The sequence below is a fragment of the Salvelinus namaycush genome, chromosome 17, assembly GCF_016432855.1.
Source record: "Salvelinus namaycush isolate Seneca chromosome 17, SaNama_1.0, whole genome shotgun sequence".
Taxonomy (NCBI): domain Eukaryota; kingdom Metazoa; phylum Chordata; class Actinopteri; order Salmoniformes; family Salmonidae; genus Salvelinus; species Salvelinus namaycush.
In genome coordinates, this window is record NC_052323.1 from 29194105 (window position 1) to 29221332 (window position 27228).

General features: G+C 44.8%; 1 protein-coding gene across 1 annotated transcript in view; it reads left to right on the top strand.

Moving 5' to 3' along the window:
• Positions 1-10105: 10105 nt before the first annotated feature.
• Positions 10106-27228, top strand: part of LOC120062508 (annexin A6-like) — a 49242-nt gene continuing 32119 nt past the window's right edge. Inside the window, exons 1-6 of the mRNA XM_039012530.1 lie at positions 10106-10214; positions 11709-11753; positions 18156-18240; positions 19165-19259; positions 20269-20382; positions 24592-24682. Of these exons, the coding sequence (XP_038868458.1) occupies positions 11745-11753; positions 18156-18240; positions 19165-19259; positions 20269-20382; positions 24592-24682 (394 nt within the window). The 5' untranslated portion in view covers positions 10106-10214; positions 11709-11744. The remainder of the gene's footprint in view (positions 10215-11708; positions 11754-18155; positions 18241-19164; positions 19260-20268; positions 20383-24591; positions 24683-27228) is intronic.

The following is a 27228-nucleotide window of genomic DNA, read 5'->3' on the forward strand; positions in this document are numbered from 1 at the left end:
ACGAGCAATGTCAGCTAGTGGTGACTGTTAAACAGTCTGATGACCTGGAGATAGAATCTGTTTCTCAGTCTCTCGGTCCCAGCTTTGATGCACCTGCACTGCCTCCGCCTTCTAGATGATAGTGGAGTGAACAGCACGTGGCTCAGGTGGCTGAGGTCATTGGTGATCTTCTTGGCCTTCCTGTGACACCGGGTGCTTGTGGGCGGTGCAGTTGCCGTACCAGGCGGTGATACAGCCCGACAGAATGCTCCCAATGGTGTATCTGTAGAAGTTTGTGAGGGTCTTAGGTGCCAACCCGAATTTCCTCCACTGCGGCCTCCGTCGATGTGGATGGAGGCGTGCTCTCTCTGCTGTCTACTGTAGTCCACTATCTGTTCATTTGTTTTGTTAACTTTGAGATAGAGGTTATTTTCCTGGCACCACTCCACCAGCGACTTCACCTCCGCCCTGTAGGCTGTCTCGTCGTAGTTGTTAATCAGGACCACCGCTGTTGTGTCGTAAGCAAACTTGATTAATAGAGTTGGAGATGTGGGTAAGCCACGCAGTCATGAATGTGCAGTGCAACGGGCGATTACGTCGTCAGTGGATCTGTTGGGGCGGTATGCAAATTGCAGTGGGTCTATGGTGTCAGGTAAGGTGGAGGTGATATGATCCCTAGCTAGCCTCTCAGTGCACTTCATGATGACAGAAGTGATTGCTACAGGAGATAGTCATTTATATTACATTTGTTGTTATTAAAGTTGTATTTACTTTTTCCTTATATCCACAGAACAAACAAACAAAAAAAAATGTAATAAAACATTGCACAGCATTAAAACATTGAGCCTGACATCCAAGCATATCCTCCAACATATCACACAGTCAAATATTATCTCACAAGCTTCAATACAGAACTAAATGGGTTCACAAACTACAGTACAGAACTAAATGGGTTCACAAGCTACAATACAGAACTAAATGGGTTCACAAGCTACAATACAGAACTAAATGGGTTCACAAGCTACAATACAGAACTAAATGGGTTCACAAGCTACAGTACAGAACTAAATGGGTTCACAAGCTACAATACAGAACTAAATGGGTTCACAAGCTTCAATATAGGAATAATTGGGTTCACAAGCTACAGTACAGAACTAAATGGGTTCACAAGATATAATACAGAACTAAATGGGTTCACAAGCTTCAATATAGGACTAAATGGGTTCACAAGCTACAATACAGAACTAAATGGGTTCACAAGCTACAATATAGGAATAATTGGGTTCACAAGCTACAGTACAGAACTAAATGGGTTCACAAGCTACAATACAGAACTAAATGGGTTCACAAGCTTCAATATAGGAATAATTGGGTTCACAAGCTACAGTACAGAACTAAATGGGTTCACAAGCTTCAATATAGGACTAAATGGGTTCACAAGCTTCAATATAGGACTAAATGGGTTCACAAACTACAGTACAGAACTAAATGGGTTCACAAACTACAGTACAGAACTAAATAGGTTCACAAGCTACAATACAGAACTAAATGGGTTCACAAGCTACAATACAGAACTAAATGGGTTCACAAGCTTCAATATAGGACTAAATGGGTTCACAAGCTTCAATACAGAACTAAATGGGTTCACAAGCTACAATACAGAACTAAATGGGTTCACAAGCTTCAATATAGGAATAATTGGGTTCACAAGGTACAATATAGAACTAAATGGGTTCACGAGCTTCAATACAGAACTAAATGGGTTCACGAGCTACAGTACAGAACTAAATGGGTTCACAAGCTACAATACAGAACTAAATGGGTTCACAAGATATAATACAGAACTAAATGGGTTCACAAACTACAGTACAGAACTAAATGGGTTCACAAACTACAGTACAGAACTAAATGGGTTCACAAGCTTCAATACAGAACTAAATGGGTTCACAAGCTACAATACAGAACTAAATGGGTTCACAAGCAGAAGTAATAACCTCCCAGTCTTAGAAACATGACAAATACACGCCCAGCTTCTAGAATTGTCGTTTCTACCAGTGATCCTAGCAAGAATTTGCTCATAAGATGCCACCGCCAAAATTTATTCTACACTGTTTCTGTCAGGTTTTGGCCATGACTGTTCGGGTTTTGGTCACTAGATGTCCCCATTGCACCTTTTTTGTACCTTTTGTTTTTCTTGCTCTAATTATTGTTTGCACCTGTAGGTCATTCCCTTGTTAGTATTTAAACCCTGTGTGTTCCTCAGTTCCTTGCTCAGTGTTTGTAAGTTAGCACCCAGCCCCAGCCCAAGCCTTGTTTTATATAGATATTTCTCTTGTTGGATTTTCCAGAGGTTCTCTGGTTTAGTTCTTGTGTATTATTTGAGTAGTCTTTTGAGGTTTGTTTTTCCCTGCTGTTTTTTACCACTTTGTGGAGTTTCTTTTGTATTTTGGAGGATTTCCACTTTGTGCCTCTTGGCTTTATTTTTGGACATTGTGGATTTAGTTTCTTTGCCTGAAGATTTTGTTCTTTAATTAAACCACCATCTCTAGTACTGCTGTGTCTGCCTCATCTTCTGGGTTCTGACGATTATTAGTGACTGTTTCTCGCACCGGGTCGTGACAGAAACACTGAGCCATCACACGAAGCATCGGGGAGTACTGGCGTTCTGGTTGGTATAGTGGCATCGGCTCTGGGTCACCACCGATGGAACCGGGGGTGCCTAGCCTGCTCGTCGGGCTTCCACGCCCTAGCAGGCTCGAGAGGTTTCCTTGCCCCGGTTGGCTCGGATGGCGCCCATCCCACGTCGGGCCTCAGCTGGATCGTCAGTTCTTGTCTGCCCAGCCGGTCCAGGAGTTTTTTGTTTGTTTGTTTTTTGTTTTGTCGGTGACGTCGGGGGTGGATTCTGCCGCCGATGGAACCGGGGGTGCCTAAGCCAGCCCGTCGAGCTTTCATGCCCTGGCTGGCTCGGTGGCTTCCCATCCCACGTCACACTCCACCGGATCATCGGGTTTCCTCAGCGGGATCGACAGGCGTCTTGACTCAGCCGGATCGTCAGGCTCCCATGCCTCAGCCGGCTCGCCAGGCTCTCACGCTCCTGCCGGTTCGTCGGGCTTCCACGCCTCAACCGGCTTGCCCAGCGCCCATGTCTCGGCCGGTTCGCCCAGGTGGGACGCCGGGTGGCGCCCCTAGAGGGGGGGTACTGTCACGTCTGCTCCCGCTCTTCCCTTCCCCTGGCGCTTGAGGGCGCCAGAATGCCTTGCATCACTCACTCCTGCCATCCATCACGTACACCTGCCTTTCCTCGTCACGCGCATCAGCGTTATTGGACTCACCTGGACTCTCTTATTACGTGTTCATTTTCTCCCCTATATGTGTCAGTTCCCCAGCTCTGTTCCCCGCTTCTGCATTGATTGTTTTTGTTTGCTAACGCTGTTTATGTCTCGTTCCATGTCCGTTATTTATTAAATGTTACTCCCCGTACCTGCTTCGTCTCTCCAGCGTCATCCTTGTGATAGATCGTGACAGTTTCAGTGCAGGAGAGGCCCTTCCAGATTCTAATGATGACTCTAGCTGCTGTAACCATACCAACAGTGATTCTATCCACTGTTTCAGAGTAGAAGTGACCCTTCAGATTCTAAGGATTACTCTAGCTGTTGTAACCATACCAACGGTGACTCTATCCACTGTTTCAGATTAGGAGTCAACCTTCCAGATTCTAAGGAATGGTCTGTTTATAAACGTCCATGTTCCCAGTACCCTTGCCGTGGTTAAATGTGGTGGTTTGCGTTTTCGGTTTTGTGTGAATGCTGCCAGCTATCCACTGTTTCTGGTTTGGATAAGTCCTAAACGTTACAGTAGGAACAACATTCTCTATGCACTTCATGATGAACCCAGTCACAGAGTCAGTGTATACGTCTATACTAACGTTATTCCCAAAGGTGACCCGGAACATTTCCCAGTCCGGGTGATCAGATTAATCTTGAAGCATAGATTCTGATTGGTCAGACCAACTTTGAACAGTCCTTATCACGGGTGTCTCTAGTTTAAGTTTCTGCTTTTAGGTGGGGAGGAGCAGGATGGAGGCATGATCTGATTTGCTGAAGGGAGGGAGGGGGAGGGTACTCGTAGATGTCCCAGAAGGTAGAGTAACAATGGTCAAGCATGTTCTCTTTGCGTGTAACACAAGAGATGTGTTGGTAGAATTTCGGGAGCGTTTTCCTCAGATTTCATTTTTTAAAGTCCCCAGCTACAATAAATACAGCCTCAGGATATGCAGTTTCCAGTTTGTGCAAAGTCCACTGTAGTTCTTTGAGAGGGGTTGCAGTGTCGGCTTGGGAGTGAATATACACGGCAGTGACAATAACCAAAGAAAATTATCTTGGGATGTAATGTGGTCGGAATTTGATGGTGAGATATCCCAGATTGGGAGAACAAAAGGACTTGAGTTCCTATAAGTTACCACATTCGCACCATGAGTTGTTAATCATTACATACCCTTCCACCTTTGTTTTCCCAGAGAGTATGTTACAGCCCCTTATGTCTCTCTGAAAGGAGATCCTCGCCCTGAGCTCGTGTCTTTTATTGTCCAGGGACTGAACGTTAGCGAGTAACATACTCAGAAGCAGTGGATGGTTCGCTCACTGCCTGAGCCTGGCTAAAACCCTTCCTCTCCTCCCACTCCTCCAGCATCAACATTTTGATGTGGCACCCGAGATGAATGGGTCTGCCTCGTGAAGTCCAAACAAAGGATCCAGGTCAGGGAAGTCGAATTCCTGGTTGGATTTCTGGTGAGTGACCGCCGATCTAATGTCCAAAATGTATTTTAAGGCTGTAGGAAATAATACTAGAAACGTTTTGAGCAAATAATGTAAGAAATAACACACAAAAAAAAGTACAAACACTGCAAAGTTTGCTAGGAGTTAGGAACAGGGTAACAGTGTCTGTCGGCTCCATCTTGCATATATAACATCTCAGTTATCACATTGCTGTGTAATCTGGCTAACTATATGAGGATAAAATAGCCTTGAGTGTCTGCAGTAGACAGCTACTTTTTGTTCTATAACCATGACAGTAATCCAGGGCATAGTTTCACATTCTGCTCAGGGAAAAGCAGAGAAAAACATACTTATCTTTCCCTGGGATGTGATTGAAAGGTATCAAAGATACTGCACTTACTTGCACATGATCATCTGATGATTTATCACTCCAGTGTTAATCTGCTAAATTGTAATTATTCGCTCCTATGGCCTATGTATTGCCTACCTCCTCATGCCTTTTGCACACAATGTATATAGACTCATTTTTTCCCCTACTGTGTTATTGACTTGTTTATTGTTTACTCCATGTGTGTTGTTGTCTGTTCACACTGCTATGCTTTATCTTGGCCAGGTCGCAGTTGTAAATGAGAACTTGTTCTCAACTAGCCTACCTGGTTAAATAAAGGTGAAATTTAAAAAATTTAAAAAATAGAAAATATAGTGGCAGATGAACTAATCCTATAAGAAGTCTCAAAATGCCATCCTACTTTTGGGCTGGGAACATTTTAATCTCCAAAATCTGTCTTCCCTGTTTGTGCTGGAAGGTGCATGAGCAGGAAAGCCAGGTGACTTCTGGGAAGCTAACAGGGGAGAAGTAGTGGCCAGTATTGCTGGCAGTGATGTAAACACAGTCATGATCCAGCTATGAGGGGTGTCAATATCTCTGTTTCTCTCTCTCTCTTTCTGATTCCCACTGTCCCACACACTCGTGGGCAGATTATGCGTGTAGACGAAGAATCTGCCGGGACTGAATGGGATGCATGAGACAACTGCGATCGCAAAATGTTTGGCAAAATCAACCATTCCTCGCATATTTGACCAATCTGCACACTATTTCCGCATAAAACAGTAAAATCATTGCAATATTATCACATAAAACAGTAAAATCATTGCAATATTATCACATAAAACAGTAAAATCATTGCAATATTATCACATAAAACTGACCCATCACCGCAGTAAAAAAAGAGGGCTTGCAATTTCAACCAATCATCGCACATTTACCGCATAATATGGTTCAATCAACCACACGTCAACAAACTTTTTCCCTCGTCAGCGCATTTTCTCAACAAAATTGGACAAAATCATTGCAAGTTGCCATGCAAAATGTCAGAATTGCGGCAGAAAAATCTAGCATTTTATCCCACAAATATCACAAAACATGTCAGCGAAATCCCGGGTGGACAGGATAACGAGCAGCATTAGTTCCGTTTTTGGGGTTTTCATCACTGGATATTTGGATGTGTGAGGATTGGGCAAAGACTGTGTTTAGGGTGGCTTCATGTGCTCGTGGGAAATGGGAAACTGGGAAGTGGGAAGTCTGACATGATTGTGTTCACGTGCCTTTTGAAATCGGAACAATTGTTCAACCCCTAAGATTTTAGCTAGCTTGATAAACTAGCTAACATTGCTAATAATAATAGGTAGCTAGCTCGCTTAACATTGACATATGGTCAAACTGGCTACATTCTCCATATTGATAAGGTTGTACTTGTCAAAAATTGATTTGTTGTCATCTTTTGGTTGAAAAGGTAAAATGTCAGTGAAACGTCACAACTCTACAACTCGGGTAACAAGTTTCCCACTTGTGATTCCGATTTGGAGGGTCATTCAAATGAAATTTCCCACTGGGAACTAGAAGTTTCCGATAACTCCGATAGCAGGTGAACGAAGCAGTAAACTGCATCACCCTCGTGCACACGGATCAAAAGGGAGGGGGGGGGGGCTTTTCTGAGAGTTTCCTTTTGCAAGGTTGAGGCTTTTTGCCGGAACTCTTAACTTCTAACACAGTGTGAACACAGAGGTTAATCATGCAGCTGACCAAATTACACAAGATTTTACTTCTGGGTTAACAGTAATTACTCACACTCTGATCTCTCTCTCTCTCTCTCTCTCTCTCTCTCTCTCTCTCTCTCTCTCTCTCTCTCTCTCTCTCTCTCTCTCTCTCTCTCTCTCTCTCTCTCTCTCTCTCTCTCTCTCTCTCTCTCTCTCTCTCTCTCACTCTCTCTCTCCCCCTGTCTCTTTCCTTCCCCTCTATTGCTCTCCCGTCTCTCTCTTTCTCTCTCACACTCTCCCCCTTTCCCTTTCTCTCTGCCTCTCTCTCTCTCTCTCTCTCTCTCTCTCTCTCTCTCTCTCTCTTCCTCTCACTCACTCACTCTCTCTCTCCCCCTGTCTCTTTCCTTCCCCTCTATTGCTCTCCCGTCTCTCTCTTTCTCTCTCACACTCTCCCCCTTTCCCTTTCTCTCTGCCTCTCTCTCGCTTTTCTCTCTCTCTCCCCCCTCTCCTATTCCCCCAAGTTCTGATCTCTCTGCCCCTCCCCCCTCTCTGTCACTATCGCTCTCTCTCTCCTCCTTTCCCCCCTCTCTCTCTCCCCTCTCTCCCTCTCCCTCTCTTCCCCTCTTCCCCTCTTGCTCTCTCTCTCCCTCTCTCTCTCCCGCTCTTTCCCTCTTGCTCTCTCCCTCGTTCTCTTTCTTCCTCCCCTCCCTCTCTCTCTCTCTCCCCCTCTCCAGTCTTGCCTCACATTACCCTCTGACCGGAATGGCTCCCTCCACAGCCAGCAGAGACAGAAATAGCACAGTCACAATCTCTCACACAGAATGCTCAGCTCTGGCAAAGTCACAAACCGGTAGGCCTCACAGCTCACACACACCAATCATACCTCTCTCTCTCTCACTAAGGTTCAAACTATTATAACAGTGGAATAGTAGATCTGAATATGGTTGTACAGAAGGCCCTGCATGTTGTTTAAATCTGGCTCCTCTCATAACCTAACATGATTGCAACATCCACTCAGGTGGAGGTGGCTCCTCTGCATGCAACCTGGACTCAGAGGTAGACGTAACATAATATGCATCATTTAAATCAGGTTCATTTTAGTTTTGAATTAAAGTTGAAAATACATATTTTACGGACGTTGAAATCAGATTTCATTTTCGGGTTCTGAATGAAAGTTGAAAAAACATAATTTACAAATGTTGAAAATACTTGTTTTTTTGGTCATGTATTCTATGGATATTTCAACTGAACATAAAGTACGTTCTCAATGAATAATAATGTTTTATAGCCATCCCTAGCACATTAGAGGCTGCTGCCTATTAACATAGACTTGAAATCACTGGCCACTTTAATAAATGGAACACTAGTCACTTTAATAATGTTTACATATCTTGCATTACTCATCTCATATGTCTACACTGTATTCTATTCTATTCTACTGTATCTTAGTCTATGCCACTCTGACATTGCTCGTCCACATACACCACCAGTCAAAGTTTTAGAACACCTACTCATTCAAGGGTTTTTCTTTAAATTGACTATTTTCTAAATTGTAGAATAATAGTGAAGACATCAAAACTATGAAATAACACATATGGAATCATAAAGTAATCAAAAAAGTGTTAAACAAATCAAAATATATTTTATATTTGAGTTTCTTCAAATAGCCTCCCTTTGTCTTGACAGCTTTGCACACTCTTGGCATTCTCTCAACCAGAGATTGTCCCCTAGTTCCCTATTTTAGCAAGGTGGAGATTAAGTACCAACAAATGTCCTTTTAAGTTCTTAGTACTGAACAAAACAAACAAATTCTTTGTACTGGAGGCAAAGTGCTGGTAAAGGATGTGTGGGGTTGGGGCTCCCGAGTGGCGCACTTCATCTTAGTGCAAGAGGCGCCACTACAGTCCCTGGTTCAAATCCAGGCTGTATCACATTCGACCACAATTGGGAGAGTCCCATAGGGCAGCGCAGCGTCGTGCGGGTTTGGCTGGGTGAGGCCATCATCGTAAATAACTGACTTGCCTAGTTAAATACAGGTAAAGGATGTCGCACCTATCCTGAGATGTTATATTACCCAGAGGCTCACTCCACCCAGTGGGCTTCCACTCTATTCACTTTGTGGGTGGTGTGAGCCGCTCCCCTTATCAATACGTTTTTAATAAAGTAAATATCCTCATAGGTGATTGACATTGTCTCTCCTCATTATGGGTAATTTTAAATCTCCACTACACCCGACCGGACAATAGTGTGCAACTGCAGCCCGCAATTCAGGGTGTTCGAGCATCCCATTGGTCCCTGGATGAATGCCCCCCCCACCCACCCGAGCACGACATGACACGTTTGAATGTGGGTCAAAAGGGAAATAAAATTATTATCTGAGTTTTCTCAGGCCCCCGCTTCCCAGAGTCCTCCTTGCTAGCTAGCGGGAGTGACACCGGTAGACAGTGTCCTTCGCTCCTACCTGCCGAACACCTGCGTTAACAGAACTGCTGGAAAACAGTGCCCGGCAGGCGGGGGCGAAGGACACTGTCTACCGGTCACCCCCGCCTACTGCTAGCACAGCAGGCACTGTGTGTTAGCTAACTAGTTAGCTTGCTAGTTACGCCGTGTGCTAGCTTGCTAGCTGTGTTCCCGGAGAAAACCGTGCCCAACAGGCGGGGACGAAGGACACTGTCTACCAGTCGCCTGCTAGTTAGCTAGCTAGTACACAGTGTCGATTCCGCCTGCTGTGTACCGGACCAGCTGGCAGTGTCCGGTAGACAGTGTCCTTCGCTCCTGCCTGCCGAACACCTGACCTCGTAGTCATTAACAGAACTGCAGGGAAACAGTGGCCGACAGGCTGGGACGAAGGACACTGTCTACCGGTGTACGGCTTGCTAGCTACCATTGTCACCTCCGCCCCTTCTTCTGTGAGGTTTATCGGCGGCTGGCATCCAACGTTATTGTGCATTAAAGCCACCTACTGTACTGGACCGGCCCCACCTCCCTCCTGTCCTAGATTAAAAATGGACCAATAGAAGAGGGTTTCCAGCAGATGCCAGAATTCCCACATGCAGGAACACCCTGAATTGCTGGCTGCAATTGCATCCCTCTTTGACCTGACAGGACCAAAAATAAGTCCTAAAAGAAGGTCCATGCTTAGTGGGTATATGGAGCGTCCAGAAAGACCAAACAGCACAAGTAAATTAGTTGTTTACATCTTTGTTCATTTACCGTAAAACCATTTTTATTCAGTGTGGAAGGGCTCGCTGTTTGAAAGGGAAACTCTTTTTGACGCACTGCCGGTGAGCGCCGCAGTTATTACGTCAGCTCGAGGACACGGAATAAGACAGCTGGCTGTTTCAACACCGGGCAAAACGCAGGAGAGAGGAGGTCAGCACTGCGGCGCGGGTTGATTTGGATCAAATTAGTTCTGTAAAAGAGGTGAGTTAGCATTTTGCATTGTAACGAGTTTCCTTATAGTGTCAAATGCTCAACCAATATAGGCTAAGATAATGTTGTCGCAAGTCACGTAAAGACAATAACGGAGCTATAACGGTTTGTTTAGGCTATTATTAGCCTAGCCCAAGCGTATAATAGCAAGTTTGTGATATGAGACTAATAAACAGACAGTCCCATTTTACAAACCAAGAAGTGTAAAGAACAACATACAGAAAAGAGTGGAGAAATGTTGTCAATGTAAAGCAATGGATTGAACATAGACATGAGTCATGTTTATCATTGATGTCCATTGTGTAAATAGTCAAATTCTAAGTTACGATTTATGAATATAAAGTTGTATAATTTGTTTGGGGTGGGAGACTGGGAGATGGGGTGTGGTCGTGGACATTCTGTGGCTATAGGGATTGTGGATCAGACTATTTTAGGAGACTGAACACTGCTGTGGGCTTATCTTAAACAAACTAAGATACTTTTCTTAGATTGTTTATCTCATATCCTCACTAATGGAGAAACTCTCAGAAATCATACAATTGACTGCACAACTGCGTGCTATGCCAGAGGGCAGCTTGTCCTCATTGAGTGCTTCTCTTGCAGTATATATTCTTTATGAGAATCTGAATGACTCTCATTTGGAAGTCCAACAGCATTCCTTTTACTTAATACACAATTTCTTAAGCTACACTGTTTTTCCATCTACTGTACAATCCATCATCATAGACCATGTGTGCTTTGGTTCAACGTTGAGATGCTACAAAACAGTTCAACAAGAGCGTCAGAACAAGTTTAACCTAACCTTTGTAAAAGTAGATGTTTCATTATTAGATGTTCTATGTCCCTTTCTCCACCTCACCAGATGCTAAAGCTAACTACCACTCTGAAAGGGATCACTGTAGCCTTACTGAACTGCAGGAGAGGAAGTAGCCAACATTTTTCCTGTGGAAAACGTGGCTATGCTTTAACCACTAGGCCATAAGCCAACCACCCTACATTTACCGGGGAACGCGTCAGCATGTGGGTGGTCCCCTTCGTCTCTTCTCCCTGCATAATCCTATAGCAAGCCTACTAGTGACTTATATTATGAAACAGTATTTTGATCTTCCAATGCAGTCTTCTCTAGTGCTGGTTCTGTGGGTGTTGTTGTGCTGAAAGAGCAGAACCCTGACCGCCACCAATCAATGACATATCAAGTATATTTTCATTAGCCTATGGTCCAATAGCATCTCTTTGTTCATCCGGCCATACACGTTGATCACAATCATATCATGTAAACGTTGACAGTTAGGATCGATAAGATGGCACAGCCAGAAGAGGACTGGCCACCCCTTTGGTTTCTGTAAAAAGCACTTTGTGACAACTGTGAGTTGTAAAAAGGGCTCTATAAATACATTTGATTGATTGATATTGATACCATCTTAAACAGCATGTCACAATGTTTCTCTGTTCTCATTTCTGCTTCGTACATATCTTGTCTTGCAGGTTGATTGTTTCCTGCATATCCTTAAAAGACCAAATATGGGAATGGTAAGTCAAAATGGTAATCCTGTGTCTGCCATTCTCTCAGTGCTATGTGTAGCTACAGTAAAGCTATAAGGATAAACATATCCTATTCCATAATGACTGTATGATAATGAGGTAAGGACAGAGGAGGGGTCAGATGAGCAGTCGTCGGCCTTGGGGCGTCTGTTTATTGTAATGGCAGCAGGCTAGTATAAGGTGTCTCTTCCCTCTGGCAACCTGGACATGCCATTGACAGACACACAGAGAGAGCTCCGGAAGGCATACGGCAGGCCCGCTTCTCTATCTAATACCTAGTCTCGGACCCCCAGGTTCCGCTCACGTAAGCTCTGAAAGTCCAGTCAACAAGAGGAGATTTGCAAGGATGGCCCTGCTAGACTATCTAATATCAAAACCATGTCCAAGGATGGCCCTGCTAGACTATTTAATATCAAAACCATGTCAAAGGATGGCCCTGCTAGACTATTTAATATCAAAACCATGTCCAAGGATGGCCCTGCTAAACTATTTAATATCAAAACCATGTCCAAGGATGGCCCTGCTAGAGTATTTAATATCAAAACCATGTCCAAGGATGGCCCTGCTAGACTATTTAATATCAAAACCATGTCCAAGGATGGCCCTGCTAGACTATTTAATATCAAAACCATGTCCAAGGATGGCCCTGCTAGACTATTTAATATCAAAACCATGTCCAAGGATGGCCCTGCTAGAGTATCTAGTATCAAAACCATGTCCAAGGATGGCCCTGCTAGACCATCTAGTATCAAAACCATGTCCAAGGATGGCTCTGCTAGACTATCTAGTAGCAAAACCATGTCCAAGGATGGCCCTGCTAGACTATTTAATATCAAAACCATGTCCAAGGATGGCCCTGCTAGACTATCTAGTAGCAAAACCATGTCCAAGGATGGCCCTGCTAGACCATCTAGTAGCAAAACCATGTCCAAGGATGGCCCTGCTAGACTATTTAATATCAAAACCATGTCCAAGGATGGCCCTGCTAGACCATCTAGTATCAAAACCATGTCCAAGGATGGCCCTGCTAGACTATCTAGTATCAAAACCATGTCCAAGGATGGCTCTGCTAGACTATCTAGTAGCAAAACCATGTCCAAGGATGGCCCTGCTAGACTATTTAATATCAAAACCATGTCCAAGGATGGCCCTGCTAGACTATTTAATATCAAAACCATGTCCAAGGATGGCCCTGCTAGACCATCTAGTATCAAAACCATGTCCAAGGATGGCCCTGCTAGACTATTTAGTATCAAAACCATGTCCAAGGATGGCCCTGCTAGACTATCTAGTATCATAACCATGTCCAATGATGGCCCTGCTAGACCATCTAGTAGCAAAACCATGTCCAAGGATGGCCCTGCTAGACCATCTAGTAGCAAAACCATGTCCAAGGATGGCCCTGCTAGACTATCTAGTATCAAAATCATGTCCAAGGATGGCCCTGCTAGACCATCTAGTATCAAAACCATGTCTAAGGATGGCCCTGCTAGACTATCTAATATCAAAACCATGTCCAAGGATGGCCCTGCTAGACTATCTAATATCAAAACCATGTCCAAGGATGGCCCTGCTAGACTATCTAGTATCAAAACCATGTCCAAGGATGGCCCTGCTAGACTATCTAGTATCAAAACCATGTCCAAGGATGGCCCTGCTAGACTATCTAGTATCAAAACCATGTCCAAGGATGGCCCTGCTAGACTATCTAGTATCAAAACCATGTCCAAGGATGGCCCTGCTAGACCATCTAGTATCAAAACCATGTCCAAGGATGGCCCTGCTAGACCATCTAGTATCAAAACCATGTCCAAGGATGGCCCTGCTAGACCATCTAGTAGCAAAACCATGTCCAAGGATGGCCCTGCTAGACTATCTAGTATCAAAACCATGTCCAAGGATGGCCCTGCTAGACTATCTAGTATCAAAACCATGTCCAAGGATGGCCCTGCTAGACCATCTAGTAGCAAAACCATGTCCAAGGATGGCTCTGCTAGACCATCTAGTAGCAAAACCATTTCCAAGGATGGCCCTGCTAGACCATCTAGTAGCAAAACCATGTCCAAGGATGGCCCTGCTAGACTATCTAGTATCAAAACCATGTCTAAGGATGGCCCTGCTAGACCATCTCGTATCAAAACCATGTCCAAGGATGGCCCTGCTAGACCATCTAGTATCAAAACCATGTCCAAGGATGGCCCTGCTAGACCATCTAGTATCAAAACCATGTCCAAGGATGGCCCTGCTAGACTATCTAGTATCAAAACCATGTCCAAGGATGGCTCTGCTAGACCATCTAGTATCAAAACCATGTCCAAGGATGGCCCTGCTAGACCATCTAGTAGCAAAACCATGTCCAAGGATGGCTCTGCTAGACCATCTAGTAGCAAAACCATGTCCAAGGATGGCCCTGCTAGACCATCTAGTAGCAAAACCATGTCCAAGGATGGCCCTGCTAGACTATCTAGTATCAAAACCATGTCTAAGGATGGCCCTGCTAGACCATCTAGTATCAAAACCATGTCCAAGGATGGCCCTGCTAGACCATCTAGTATCAAAACCATGTCCAAGGATGGCCCTGCTAGACCATGTCCTTTGCGGTTCGGCTGGATCTGTTGGTTGGAGCATGTTATTAGCTACACCAGAGTAGCAAAACAAACGACAAGTTAGCCATAGCACAGACAGACTGGTGCCAAGGATAGTGCAGTGTCTGGATAGAAGTTGCGAGCAGCCAAGCACTGCTGTAGTTTAGTTTCAGCATCAAAACAAATAGCTCTAGTAATTCACTTGTATCATCTGAACATACTGTGATTATTATCTATGTTCTACTACGCTTATTTGCTGCTTGAACAGTCTGTTTGCTGAAAGGACCGTTGCTATAGGCCCGTTGGTTTGGTCCTGTTGCTATGTGGGTGATACCTCCCAGCTGTCCTGGGGAGTGATGGTCTCTATGGTAGAGCTGTAGTAGGGGCACATCTGAGCATGGGCAGTGGCCTCCTTGGCTGTCTGGCTGGCTGGATTTCAGGGTAGGAGACATTGGCTGTGTGCCTCAATGCAGCAGAAAGAATCTCCACAGAAACAGCAGCTGAATGGATATGTTTCTCAGATACAGGATAAGAAATACATATCAGAAATAGGCTGGGGATTCTTCAAGACAGATCTATAGTCTCTGAGCTGTTTATTTGGTTCTTGTTTATCACGTGATCTTCAACGTGTATTTTCACGTCATATGAACACGGGTATTTTCCGCACTGCATATTTGATTGAATTGCAGTCCTGGCGGCTGTATTGTGTTTCATTGTTACTGTATTGATTTGAAGTCAGCTTCTCTGAAGCCGTGTCAGACCCCTGCAGAGTGAGCAGGTCTCTGTGTGTGTAACCTGACTCCCCGTTCCTCCCTGCACACACACTGCTGTTCTGGAGGGGGCAGCTGTAGGCAGGGGGGCAGACTGGTGTCAGCTGTCTGTCTGCCTGTTAGCCCTCTGCTCATGGCAGGCTTGGCCACAGAGACTGCAGCCACAGTCCTTTCTGCTCCCTGTACACCCACACAGTCCCTTCCTGCTCCCTGTACACCCACACAGCCCCTTCCTGCTCCCTGTACACCCACACAGCCCCTTCCTGCCCCCTGTACACCCACACAGCCCCTTCCTGCTCCCTGTACACCCACACAGCCCCTTCCTGCCCCCTGTACACCCACACAGCCCCTTCCTGCCCCCTGTACACCCACACAGCCCCTTCCTGCCCCCTGTACACCCACACAGCCCCTTCCTGCCCCCTGTACACCCACACAGCCCCTTGCTGCCCCCTGTACACCCACACAGCCCCTTCCTGCCCCCTGTACACCCACACAGCCCCTTCCTGCCCCCTGTACACCCACACAGCCCCTTCCTGCTCCCTGTACACCCACACAGTCCCTTCCTGCCCCCTGTACACCCACACAGACCCTTCCTGCTCCCTGTACACCCACATAGTCCCTTCCTGCCCCCTGTACACCCACACAGCCCCTTCCTGCCCCCTGTACACCCACACAGTCCCTTCCTGCTCCCTGTACACCCACACAGCCCCTTCCTGCCCCCTGTACACCCACACAGTCCCTTCCTGCCCCCTGTACACCCACACAGTCCCTTCCTGCCCCCTGTACACCCACACAGCCCCTTCCTGCCCCCTGTACACCCACACAGTCCCTTCCTGCCCCCTGTACACCCACACAGCCCCTTCCTGCCCCCTGTACACCCACACAGCCCCTTCCTGCCCCCTGTACACCCACACAGTCCCTTCCTGCCCCCTGTACACCCACACAGCCCCTTCCTGCCCCCTGTACACCCACACAGTCCCTTCCTGCCCCCTGTACACCCACACAGCCCCTTCCTGCCCCCTGTACACCCACACAGTCCCTTCCTGTTCCCTGTACACCCACACAGCCCCTTCCTGCCCCCTGTACACCCACACAGCCCCTTCCTGCCCCCTGTACACCCACACAGTCCCTTCCTGTTCCCTGTACACCCACACAGCCCCTTCCTGCCCCCTGTACACCCACACAGCCTCTTCCTGCCCCCTGTACACCCACACAGCCCCTTCCTGCCCCCTGTACACCCACACAGCCCCTTCCTGCTCCCTGTACACCCACACAGCCCCTTCCTGCCCCCTGTACACCCACACAGCCCCTTCCTGTACACCCACACAGTCCCTTCCTGCCCCCTGTACACCCACACAGCCCCTTCCTGCCCCCTGTACACCCACACAGTCCCTTCCTGCCCCCTGTACACCCACACAGTCCCTTCCTGCTCCCTGTACACCCACACAGTCCCTTCCTGCTCCCTGTACACCCACACAGTCCCTTCCTGCTCCCTGTACACCCACACAGCCCCTTCCTGCTCCCTGTACACCCACACAGTCCCTTCCTGCCCCCTGTACACCCACACAGCCCCTCCCTGCCCCCTGTACACCCACACAGCCCCTTCCTGCCCCCTGTACACCCACACAGCCCCTTCCTGCCCCCTGTACACCCACACAGTCCCTTCCTGCTCCCTGTACACCCACACAGTCCCTTCCTGCTCCCTGTACACCCACACAGTCCCTTCCTGCTCCCTGTACACCCACACAGTCCCTTCCTGCTCCCTGTACACCCACACAGCCCCTTCCTGCCCCCTGTACACCCACACAGTCCCTTCCTGCTCCCTGTACACCCACACAGCCCCTTCCTGCTCCCTGTACACCCACACAGCCCCTTCCTGCTCCCTGTACACCCACACAGTCCTTCCTGCCCCCTGTACACCCACACAGCCCCTTCCTGCCCCCTGTACACCCACACAGCCCCTTCCTGCTCCCTGTACACCCACACAGTCTCTTCCTGCCCCCTGTACACCCACACAGCCCCTTCCTGCCCCCTGTACACCCACACAGTCCCTTCCTGCTCCCTGTACACCCACACAGCCCCTTCCTGCCCCCTGTACACCCACACAGCCCCTTCCTGCTCCCTGTACACCCACACAGTCCCTTCCTGCCCCCTGTACACCCACACAGCCCCTTCCTGCCCCCTGTACACCCACACAGCCCCTTCCTGCTCCCTGTACACCCACACAGCCGCTTCCTGCCCCCTGTACACCCACACAGCCCCTTCCTGCCCCCTGTACACCCACACAGCCCCTTCCTGCTCCCTGTACACCCACACAGCCCCTTCCTGCTCCCTGTACACCCACACAGCCCCTTCCTGCCCCCTGTACACCCACACAGTCCCTTCCTGCTCCCTGTTCACCCACACAGCCCCTTCCTGCTCCCTGTTCACCCACACAGCCCCTTCCTGCCCCCTGTACACCCACACAGCCCCTTCCTGCCCCCTGTACACCCACACAGCCCCTTCCTGCCCTCTGTACACCCACACAGCCCCTTCCTGCCCCCTGTACACCCACACAGTCCTTCCTGCTCCCTGTACACCCACACAGCCCCTTCCTGCCCCCTGTACACCCACACAGCCCCTTCCTGCCCCCTGTACACCCACACAGCCCCTTCCTGCCCCCTGTACACCCACACAGCCCCTTCCTGCCCCCTGTACACCCACACAGCCCCTTCCTGCCCCCTGTACACCCACACAGCCCCTTCCTGCCCCCTGTACATGCACACAGCCCCTCAAAGGCCATCACATACTCCCACACAGCCCACAAACACACCCACAACCCCTCACTTCCCTGTGACTTTAATTAAACCTGGGATAGGCCCAGAGCAATTCCTGGCCCCTCATTCATTCTTCTATGCCCAACTAGTCATACCAAGCTTCCAGTTGGCTCAATCAACCTTTCCCCCCCTGCTCTGAAACTCATTGTTATGAATGAAAATGTGTTCTTTAACAACTGACCTGATAAAGTGGATAAAATATCATGAATATTTTTCTAGGGGTTCCGAGGCACAGTAACCGATGCTCCAGACTTTGATGCCAGTGTAGATGCTGAGACGCTCTACAATGCCATGAAAGGCATCGGTGAGTAACACTGTAGCTACGCTCAAGATCCACTGTAGGGCAGGGGTACACTAGCCTGGTAAAACCAAACAGAGCACTGCACTGCACTTTGTTTCAGTTTACTTCAGTTTTGTCTGGTTTTATTAACCAGGCTAGAGATACACAACTCCAACACCAGTATTCAGGGCTCTCCAACCCTGTTCCTGGAGAGAGACCCTCCTGTAGATTTTAAATCCAACCCTGTTCCTGGAGAGCTACCCTCCTGTAGGTTTTAACTCCAACCCTGTTCCTGGAGAGCTACCCTCCTGTAGGTTTTCACTCCAACCCTGTTCCTGGAGAGATACCATCCTGTAGGTTTTAACTCCAACCCTGTTCCTGGAGAGAGACCCTCCTGTAGGTTTTAACTCCAACCCTGTTCCTGGAGAGATACCCTCCTGTAGGTTTTAACTCCAACCCTGTTCCAGGAGAGCTACCCTCCTGTAGGTTTTAACTCCAACCCTGTTCCTGGAGAGCTACCCTCCTGTAGGTTTTAACTCCAACCCTGTTCCTGGAGAGCTACCCTCCTGTAGGTTTTAACTCCAACCCTGTTCCTGGTGAGATACCCTCCTGTAGGTTTTAACTCCAACCCTGTTCCTGGAGAGCTACCCTCCTGTAGGTTTTAACTCCAACCCTGTTCCTGGAGAGCTACCGTCCTGTAAGTTTTCACTCTAACCCTAATCTAGCACATCTGATTCTGGTAATTAGCTGGTTCATAAGAATCAGGTTAGTTACAAACGGGGGTTGGAGCAAAAATATAGAGGAGGGTAGCTCATAGGAATAGATTAGAATCATTCTATTTCAGTGGTGTAGCTCTCCAGGAACAGGGTTGGACAGCCCTGGCTTACAAGGTTCTAAAGTCAAATGTTACTAATGATGTTACTGTTGATCTTCCTCTGTGCTCTGCAGGCAGCGACAAGGAGGCCATCTTGGATTTGGTCACTGGCAGAAGCAATGCTCAGAGACAGGAGATTGTACAGGCGTACAAGTCTAGCTATGGGAAGGTACAGGAACATCACATTATAACATCTAACATCACGTCTATCCTCACGTTTCTGTACCTTTCCAGAGCTGGACCTGGATTGCATTGAAATCATATATTTTTTTAGGGGGAATTCATGTACATAAACATCACTATATATCATTTGGTGTTGAATGCTTTGAGATAAATACCAGAAAGTACCCATTGTTACTGTGACCCACTCTATGATCTATAGTTAATACCAGGTAAATACTGGATCAGTACCAGCTAAAACCACTGTGTAAAATTTAGCTATACCACAAATTGCACAATTCAGTGTGCCATTTATTAGAAGGTACAATACATTCTTAGTTAAATTCCAGAGGTGCATGCATCAATGGAAATAGTTTGTGAACATTAGCTAACATTAGCTAACATTTCCCATTTGTGTTGTTCTATGCTAACATTAGCTAACATTTACCATTTGTGTTGTTTTATGCTAACATTAGCTAACATTTCCTATTTGTGTTGTTTTATGCTAACGTTAGCTAACATTTCCCATTTGTGTTGTTTTATGCTAACGTTAGCTAACAGTCTGCGAAGGTAGTGTGCAGAGAACGTCAGTGTCTGTTTCGGGGTCTAAACTGCCGCTACAAATATTAATGTAACCTTGTAGGCTTTCTATTACATGTAGTAGGAATAGCAAAGTCATTTGCAGTTTGACTATTGTCCCTAAACTACCTCAGTTATCCTTACAAAACATGATCTGTTTGATGTTTCACTGTAACATTTTGGAATATTCATTCAAATCGTTCAACTGAAATTGTTGCTAAGCAACATGTTTGCCGCTAACAGAAGCATTGTTGAACTCACTATACTCTACTGAGCCCATTGTGTCACAAATCATGACAGGATAACTTCAAAACAGACACGTGTCTTACTAATTGTGTTGAATTCTTTAAGGTAAGTTTGTCCAGTCAATTTGCAATTCACAATTCAGTGTGCACACACCGTGAGAGGGTAACTTCATAACAGACGTCTCTCTTCCCCAGGACCTGATAGATGACCTGAAGTATGAGCTGACGGGGAATTTTGAACGCCTCATCGTCAGTCTGATGAGACCCCAGGCCTACCATGACGCCAAAGAGATCCACGATGCCATCGAAGTAAGATAATGTAGTAGAGATCTGTGATGCCATCGAAGTAAGATAATGTTGTAGAGATCCGTGATGCCATCAAAATAAGATAATGTAGTAGAGATCCGTGATGCCATCAAAATAAGATACTGTAGTAGAGATCCGTGATGCCATCAAAATAAGATAATGTAGTAGAGATCCGTGATGCCATCAAAATAAGATAATGTAGTAGAGATCCGTGATGCCATCAAAATAAGATACTGTAGTAGAGATCCGTGATGCCATCAAAATAAGATACTGTAGTAGAGATCCGTGATGCCATCAAAATAAGATAATGTAGTAGAGATCCGTGATGCCATCAAAATAAGATACTGTAGTAGAGATCCGTGATGCCATCAAAATAAGATAATGTAGTAGAGATCCGTGATGCCATCAAAATAAGATAATGTAGTAGAGATCCGTGATGCCATCAAAATAAGATAATGTAGTAGAGATCCGTGATGCCATCAAAATAAGATACTGTAGTAGAGATCTGTGATGCCATCAAAATAAGATACTGTAGTAGAGATCCGTGATGCCATCAAAATAAGATAATGTAGTAGAGATCCGTGATGCCATCAAAATAAGATACTGTAGTAGAGATCTGTGATGCCATCAAAATAAGATACTGTAGTAGAGATCCGTGATGCCATCAAAATAAGATAATGTAGTAGAGATCTGTGATGCCATCAAAATAAGATACTGTAGTAGAGATCCGTGATGCCATCAAAATAAGATACTGTAGTAGAGATCTGTGATGCCATCAAAATAAGATACTGTAGTAGAGATCCGTGATGCCATCAAAATAAGATACTGTAGTAGAGATCTGTGATGCCATCAAAATAAGATACTGTAGTAGAGATCCGTGATGCCATCAAAATAAGATAATGTAGTAGAGATCCGTGATGCCATCAAAATAAGATAATGTAGTAGAGATCCGTGATGCCATCAAAGTAAGATAATGTAGTAGAGATCCGTGATGCCATCAAAATAAGATAATGTAGTAGAGATCTGTGATGCCATCAAAATAAGATAATGTAGTAGAGATCCGTGATGCCATCAAAATAAGATAATGTAGTAGAGATCCGTGATGCCATCAAAATAAGATAATGTAGTAGAGATCCGTGATGCCATCAAAATAAGATAATGTAGTAGAGATCCGTGATGCCATCAAAATAAGATAATGTAGTAGAGATCCGTGATGCCATCAAAATAAGATACTGTAGTAGAGATCCGTGATGCCATCAAAGTAAGATAATGTAGTAGAGATCCGTGATGCCATCAAAATAAGATAATGCAGTAGAGATCCGTGATGCCATCAAAGTAAGATAATGTAGTAGAGATCCGTGATGCCATCAAAATAAGATAATGTAGTAGAGATCCGTGATGCCATCAAAATAAGATAATGCAGTAGAGATCCGTGATGCCATCAAAGTAAGATAATGTAGTAGAGATCCGTGATGCCATCAAAGTAAGATACTGTAGTAGAGATCCGTGATGCCATCAAAGTAAGATAATGTAGTAGAGATCCGTGATGCCATCAAAATAAGATACTGTAGTAGAGATCTGTGATGCCATCAAAGTAAGATAATGTAGTAGAGATCCGTGATGCCATCAAAATAAGATAATGTAGTAGAGATCCGTGATGCCATCAAAGTAAGATAATGTAGTAGAGATCCGTGATGCCATCAAAATAAGATACTGTAGTAGAGATCTGTGATGCCATCAAAGTAAGATAATGTAGTAGAGATCCGTGATGCCATCAAAATAAGATAATGTAGTAGAGATCCGTGATGCCATCAAAGTAAGATAATGTAGTAGAGATCTGTGATGCCATCAAAATAAGATACTGTAGTAGAGATCCGTGATGCCATCAAAGTAAGATAATGTAGTAGAGATCCGTGATGCCATCAAAATAAGATAATGTAGTAGAGATCCGTGATGCCATCAAAGTAAGATAATGTAGTAGAGATCCGTGATGCCATCAAAGTAAGATAATGTAGTAGAGATCCGTGATGCCATCAAAGTAAGATAATGTAGTAGAGATCCGTGATGCCATCAAAGTAAGATAATGTAGTAGAGATCCGTGATGCCATCAAAGTAAGATAATGTAGTAGAGATCCGTGATGCCATCAAAATAAGATAATGTAGTAGAGATCCGTGATGCCATCAAAGTAAGATAATGTAGTAGAGATCCGTGATGCCATCAAAGTAAGATAATGTAGTAGAGATCCGTGATGCCATCAAAATAAGATACTGTAGTAGAGATCCGTGATGCCATCAAAGTAAGATACTGTAGTAGAGATCCGTGATGCCATCAAAGTAAGATAATGTAGTAGAGATCCGTGATGCCATCAAAGTAAGATAATGTAGTAGAGATCCGTGATGCCATCAAAGTAAGATAATGTAGTAGAGATCCGTGATGCCATCAAAATAAGATAATGTAGTAGAGATCCGTGATGCCATCAAAATAAGATAATGTAGTAGAGATCCGTGATGCCATCAAAATAAGATAATGTAGTAGAGATCCGTGATGCCATCAAAGTAAGATAATGTAGTAGAGATCCGTGATGCCATCAAAGTAAGATAATGTAGTAGAGATCCGTGATGCCATCAAAGTAAGATAATGTAGTAGAGATCCGTGATGCCATCAAAGTAAGATAATGTAGTAGAGATCCGTGATGCCATCAAAGTAAGATACTGTAGTAGAGATCCGTGATGCCATCAAAGTAAGATAATGTAGTAGAGATCCGTGATGCCATCAAAATAAGATAATGTAGTAGAGATCCGTGATGCCATCAAAGTAAGATAATGTAGTAGAGATCCGTGATGCCATCAAAGTAAGATAATGTAGTAGAGATCCGTGATGCCATCAAAGTAAGATACTGTAGTAGAGATCCGTGATGCCATCAAAGTAAGATAATGTAGTAGAGATCCGTGATGCCATCAAAATAAGATAATGCAGTAGAGATCCGTGATGCCATCAAAGTAAGATAATGCAGTAGAGATCCGTGATGCCATCAAAATAAGATACTGTAGTAGAGATCCGTGATGCCATCAAAGTAAGATAATGTAGTAGAGATCCGTGATGCCATCAAAGTAAGATAATGTAGTAGAGATCCGTGATGCCATCAAAATAAGATAATGTAGTAGAGATCCGTGATGCCATCAAAATAAGATAATGTAGTAGAGATCCGTGATGCCATCAAAGTAAGATAATGTAGTAGAGATCCGTGATGCCATCAAAGTAAGATAATGTAGTAGAGATCCGTGATGCCATCAAAGTAAGATAATGTAGTAGAGATCCGTGATGCCATCAAAGTAAGATAATGTAGTAGAGATCCGTGATGCCATCAAAGTAAGATAATGTAGTAGAGATCCGTGATGCCATCAAAGTAAGATACTGTAGTAGAGATCCGTGATGCCATCAAAGTAAGATAATGTAGTAGAGATCCGTGATGCCATCAAAATAAGATAATGTAGTAGAGATCCGTGATGCCATCAAAGTAAGATAATGTAGTAGAGATCCGTGATGCCATCAAAGTAAGATAATGTAGTAGAGATCCGTGATGCCATCAAAGTAAGATACTGTAGTAGAGATCCGTGATGCCATCAAAGTAAGATAATGTAGTAGAGATCCGTGATGCCATCAAAATAAGATACTGTAGTAGAGATCCGTGATGCCATCAAAGTAAGATAATGTAGTAGAGATCCGTGATGCCATCAAAATAAGATACTGTAGTAGAGATCCGTGATGCCATCAAAGTAAGATAATGTAGTAGAGATCCGTGATGCCATCAAAGTAAGATAATGTAGTAGAGATCCGTGATGCCATCAAAATAAGATAATGTAGTAGAGATCCGTGATGCCATCAAAGTAAGATAATGTAGTAGAGATCCGTGATGCCATCAAAATAAGATAATGTAGTAGAGATCCGTGATGCCATCAAAGTAAGATAATGTAGTAGAGATCCGTGATGCCATCAAAATAAGATAATGTAGTAGAGATCCGCGATGCCATCAAAGTAAGATAATGTAGTAGAGATCCGTGATGCCATCAAATGGTTAAATTTTGGAAGTAAAAAGTTAAGAAACAGAAAAATGATCAGAATTGAGAATAGCCACATCAGACACCAACTGTTACACAGCCCAGTTAGTAACTTGTGCCATTCTGTATTTAATGTAATGCTTTATTTCTAAGGGGGCAGGAACAGATGAGAAGTGCCTGATTGAAGTCTTGGCCTCCAGGAACAACCAACAGATACACGACCTGGTGGAGGCATACAAGGATGGTAAGATATATTTCCTTCCTCCCATTACATAGTAAGATATATTTCCTTCTTCCCATTAGATAGTAAGATATATTTCCTACCTCCCATTAGATGGTAAGATATATTTCCTTCCTCCCATTAGATAGTAAGATATATTTCCTACCTCCCATTAGATGGTAAGATATATTTCCTTCCTCCCATTAGATAGTAAGATATATGTCCTACCTCCCATTAGATGGTAAGATATATTTCCTTCCTCCCATTAGATAGTAAGATATATTTCCTACCTCCCATTAGATAGTAAGATATATTTCCTCCCTCCCATTAGATGGTAAGATATATTTCCTCCCTCCCAATAGATGGTAAGATATATTTCCTCCCTCCCAATAGATGGTAAGATATATTTCCTCCCTCCCAATAGATGGTAAGATATATTTCCTCCCTCCCATTAGATGGTAAGATATATTTCCTACCTCCCATTAGAAGGTAAGAATATATATTTCCTACCTCCCAATAGAAGGTAAGATATATTTCCTACCTCCCAATAGAAGGTAAGATATATTTCCTACCTCCCATTAGATGGTAAGAATATATATTTCCTACCTCCCATTAGAAGGTAAGAATATATATTTCCTACCTCCCATTAGAAGGTAAGAATATATATTTCCTACCTCCCATTAGAAGGTAAGAATATATATTTCCTACCTCCCATTAGAAGCTGAATGGTGGAGATGCCTGCAGATCCATCAAACAATCGATCTTGATCTTGAGCATCAAAACATAATCACAATGAGTGCAAAAAGCCAAATAAAGTTACAGTATGACATACACCATATTATAATAATAATAATTTATTCAACTTTTATAGCATGTTTTATTAAATCTCAAAGCAACAACAAAAAATGAAAAAAAGATACAATTTAGAAAAAACGAAAACAAATAGTTCATGGCAGGCAGGGTAGTTAATTAATGTCTTGAGGCAGTCGGCACCAGGAGGAAGGCTCGAGGAGAGGCAGTTCAGAGGTGAAACAGAGGGGGGGGGGGTCACATCCAGGGGGTGTCAGACTGGTCCAGAGCTGTTCATCAAGGGCACCCTGGCCCTTTCCATAGCTGAAGCAGCGCTTCTCAGTAGTAGTCTCTGAAGTCAATCTCCATGGGTAGAACTCCTTCACTACAGTACCGATGTGTAGCACCCACCAGGGTAAACCCACGACAGCCGCGAAAGCACCAGAAAAGCACACTGCACATCAGTCCAGAAGCTAACCACTGGAGAAAACTGCTCAAAACTTCAACTTCAGCATCTTCAATGAGCCTGCCATCTCCAAACAACACCCCCTTACTTTGAATCAAAACATAGCTAGCTAACTAGTTTGCTAGCAACTTAGCTATCTGAGCTTCTTGATGACAGTGACGCATTAGTTAGGTGAAACCAACTAAAAATCAGTCATGCCATGCCGATAGCTAACAAATTAGCTAACTAAAGCAAACATTTTATTTAAAAAATGCAATCAAAAGTACTTCAAATGTATTCAATATTTACACATTTACAGGAGCTCCTAGCCAAGGCTGCTATTCCGGCGTCATGGCAATGATTGAACCTCAAATATAGTACATCACATCTACAGTATTAAATACACCTGTATTCAGCTGACACCAAATACATCTACAGTATGAAATACACCTGTGTACAGCTGACACCAAATACATCTACAGTATGAAATACACCTGTATTCAGCTGACACACCAAATACAGATATATGATTTTGATTTGATCACTCTTTTGTTGCTGAGAATGTGGCTGCACAGCAGGAAATGCAAACGTGTAGTGTATTCAAGGCTTCTGAAGTTTGTCATTTCCACTTGAATTCCCATTTCCTGTTGCTGCAGCTACAGTATGACATGCTCTACAAAAGTATGTGGACACCCCTTCAAATTAGTCGATTCGGCTATTTCAGCCACACCCGTTGCTGACAGGTGTATAAAATCGAGTACACAGCCATGCAATCTCCATAGACAAACATTAGCAGTAAAATGGCCTTACTGAAGAGCTCAGTGGCTTTCAACGTGGCACCGTCATAGGATGCCACCTTTCTAACAAAGTCAGTTCGTCAAATTTCTACCCTGCTAGAGCTGCCCCGGTCAACTGTAAGTGCTGTTATTGTGACGTGGAAACGTCTAGGAGGAACAACAGCTTAGGCCACACAAGCTCACAGAACGGGACCGCCGAGTGCTGAAGCGTGTAGCTCATAAAAATCGTCTGTCCTCGGTTGTAACACTCACTACCGAGTTACAAACTGCCTCTGGAAGCGACGTCAGCACAAGAACTGCTTGTCGGGAGCTTCATGAACTGGGTTTCTATGGCCAAGCAGCCACACACAAGCCTAAGATCACCATGCGCAATGCCAAGCATCGGCTGGAGTGGTGTGAAGCTCGCCGCCATTGGACTCGGAGCAGTGGAAACTTGTTCTTTGGAGTGATGAATCACGCTTCACCATCTGACGGACGAATCTTGGTTTGGCGGATGCCAGGAGAACGCTACCTGCCCCAATACATAGTGCCGACTGTAA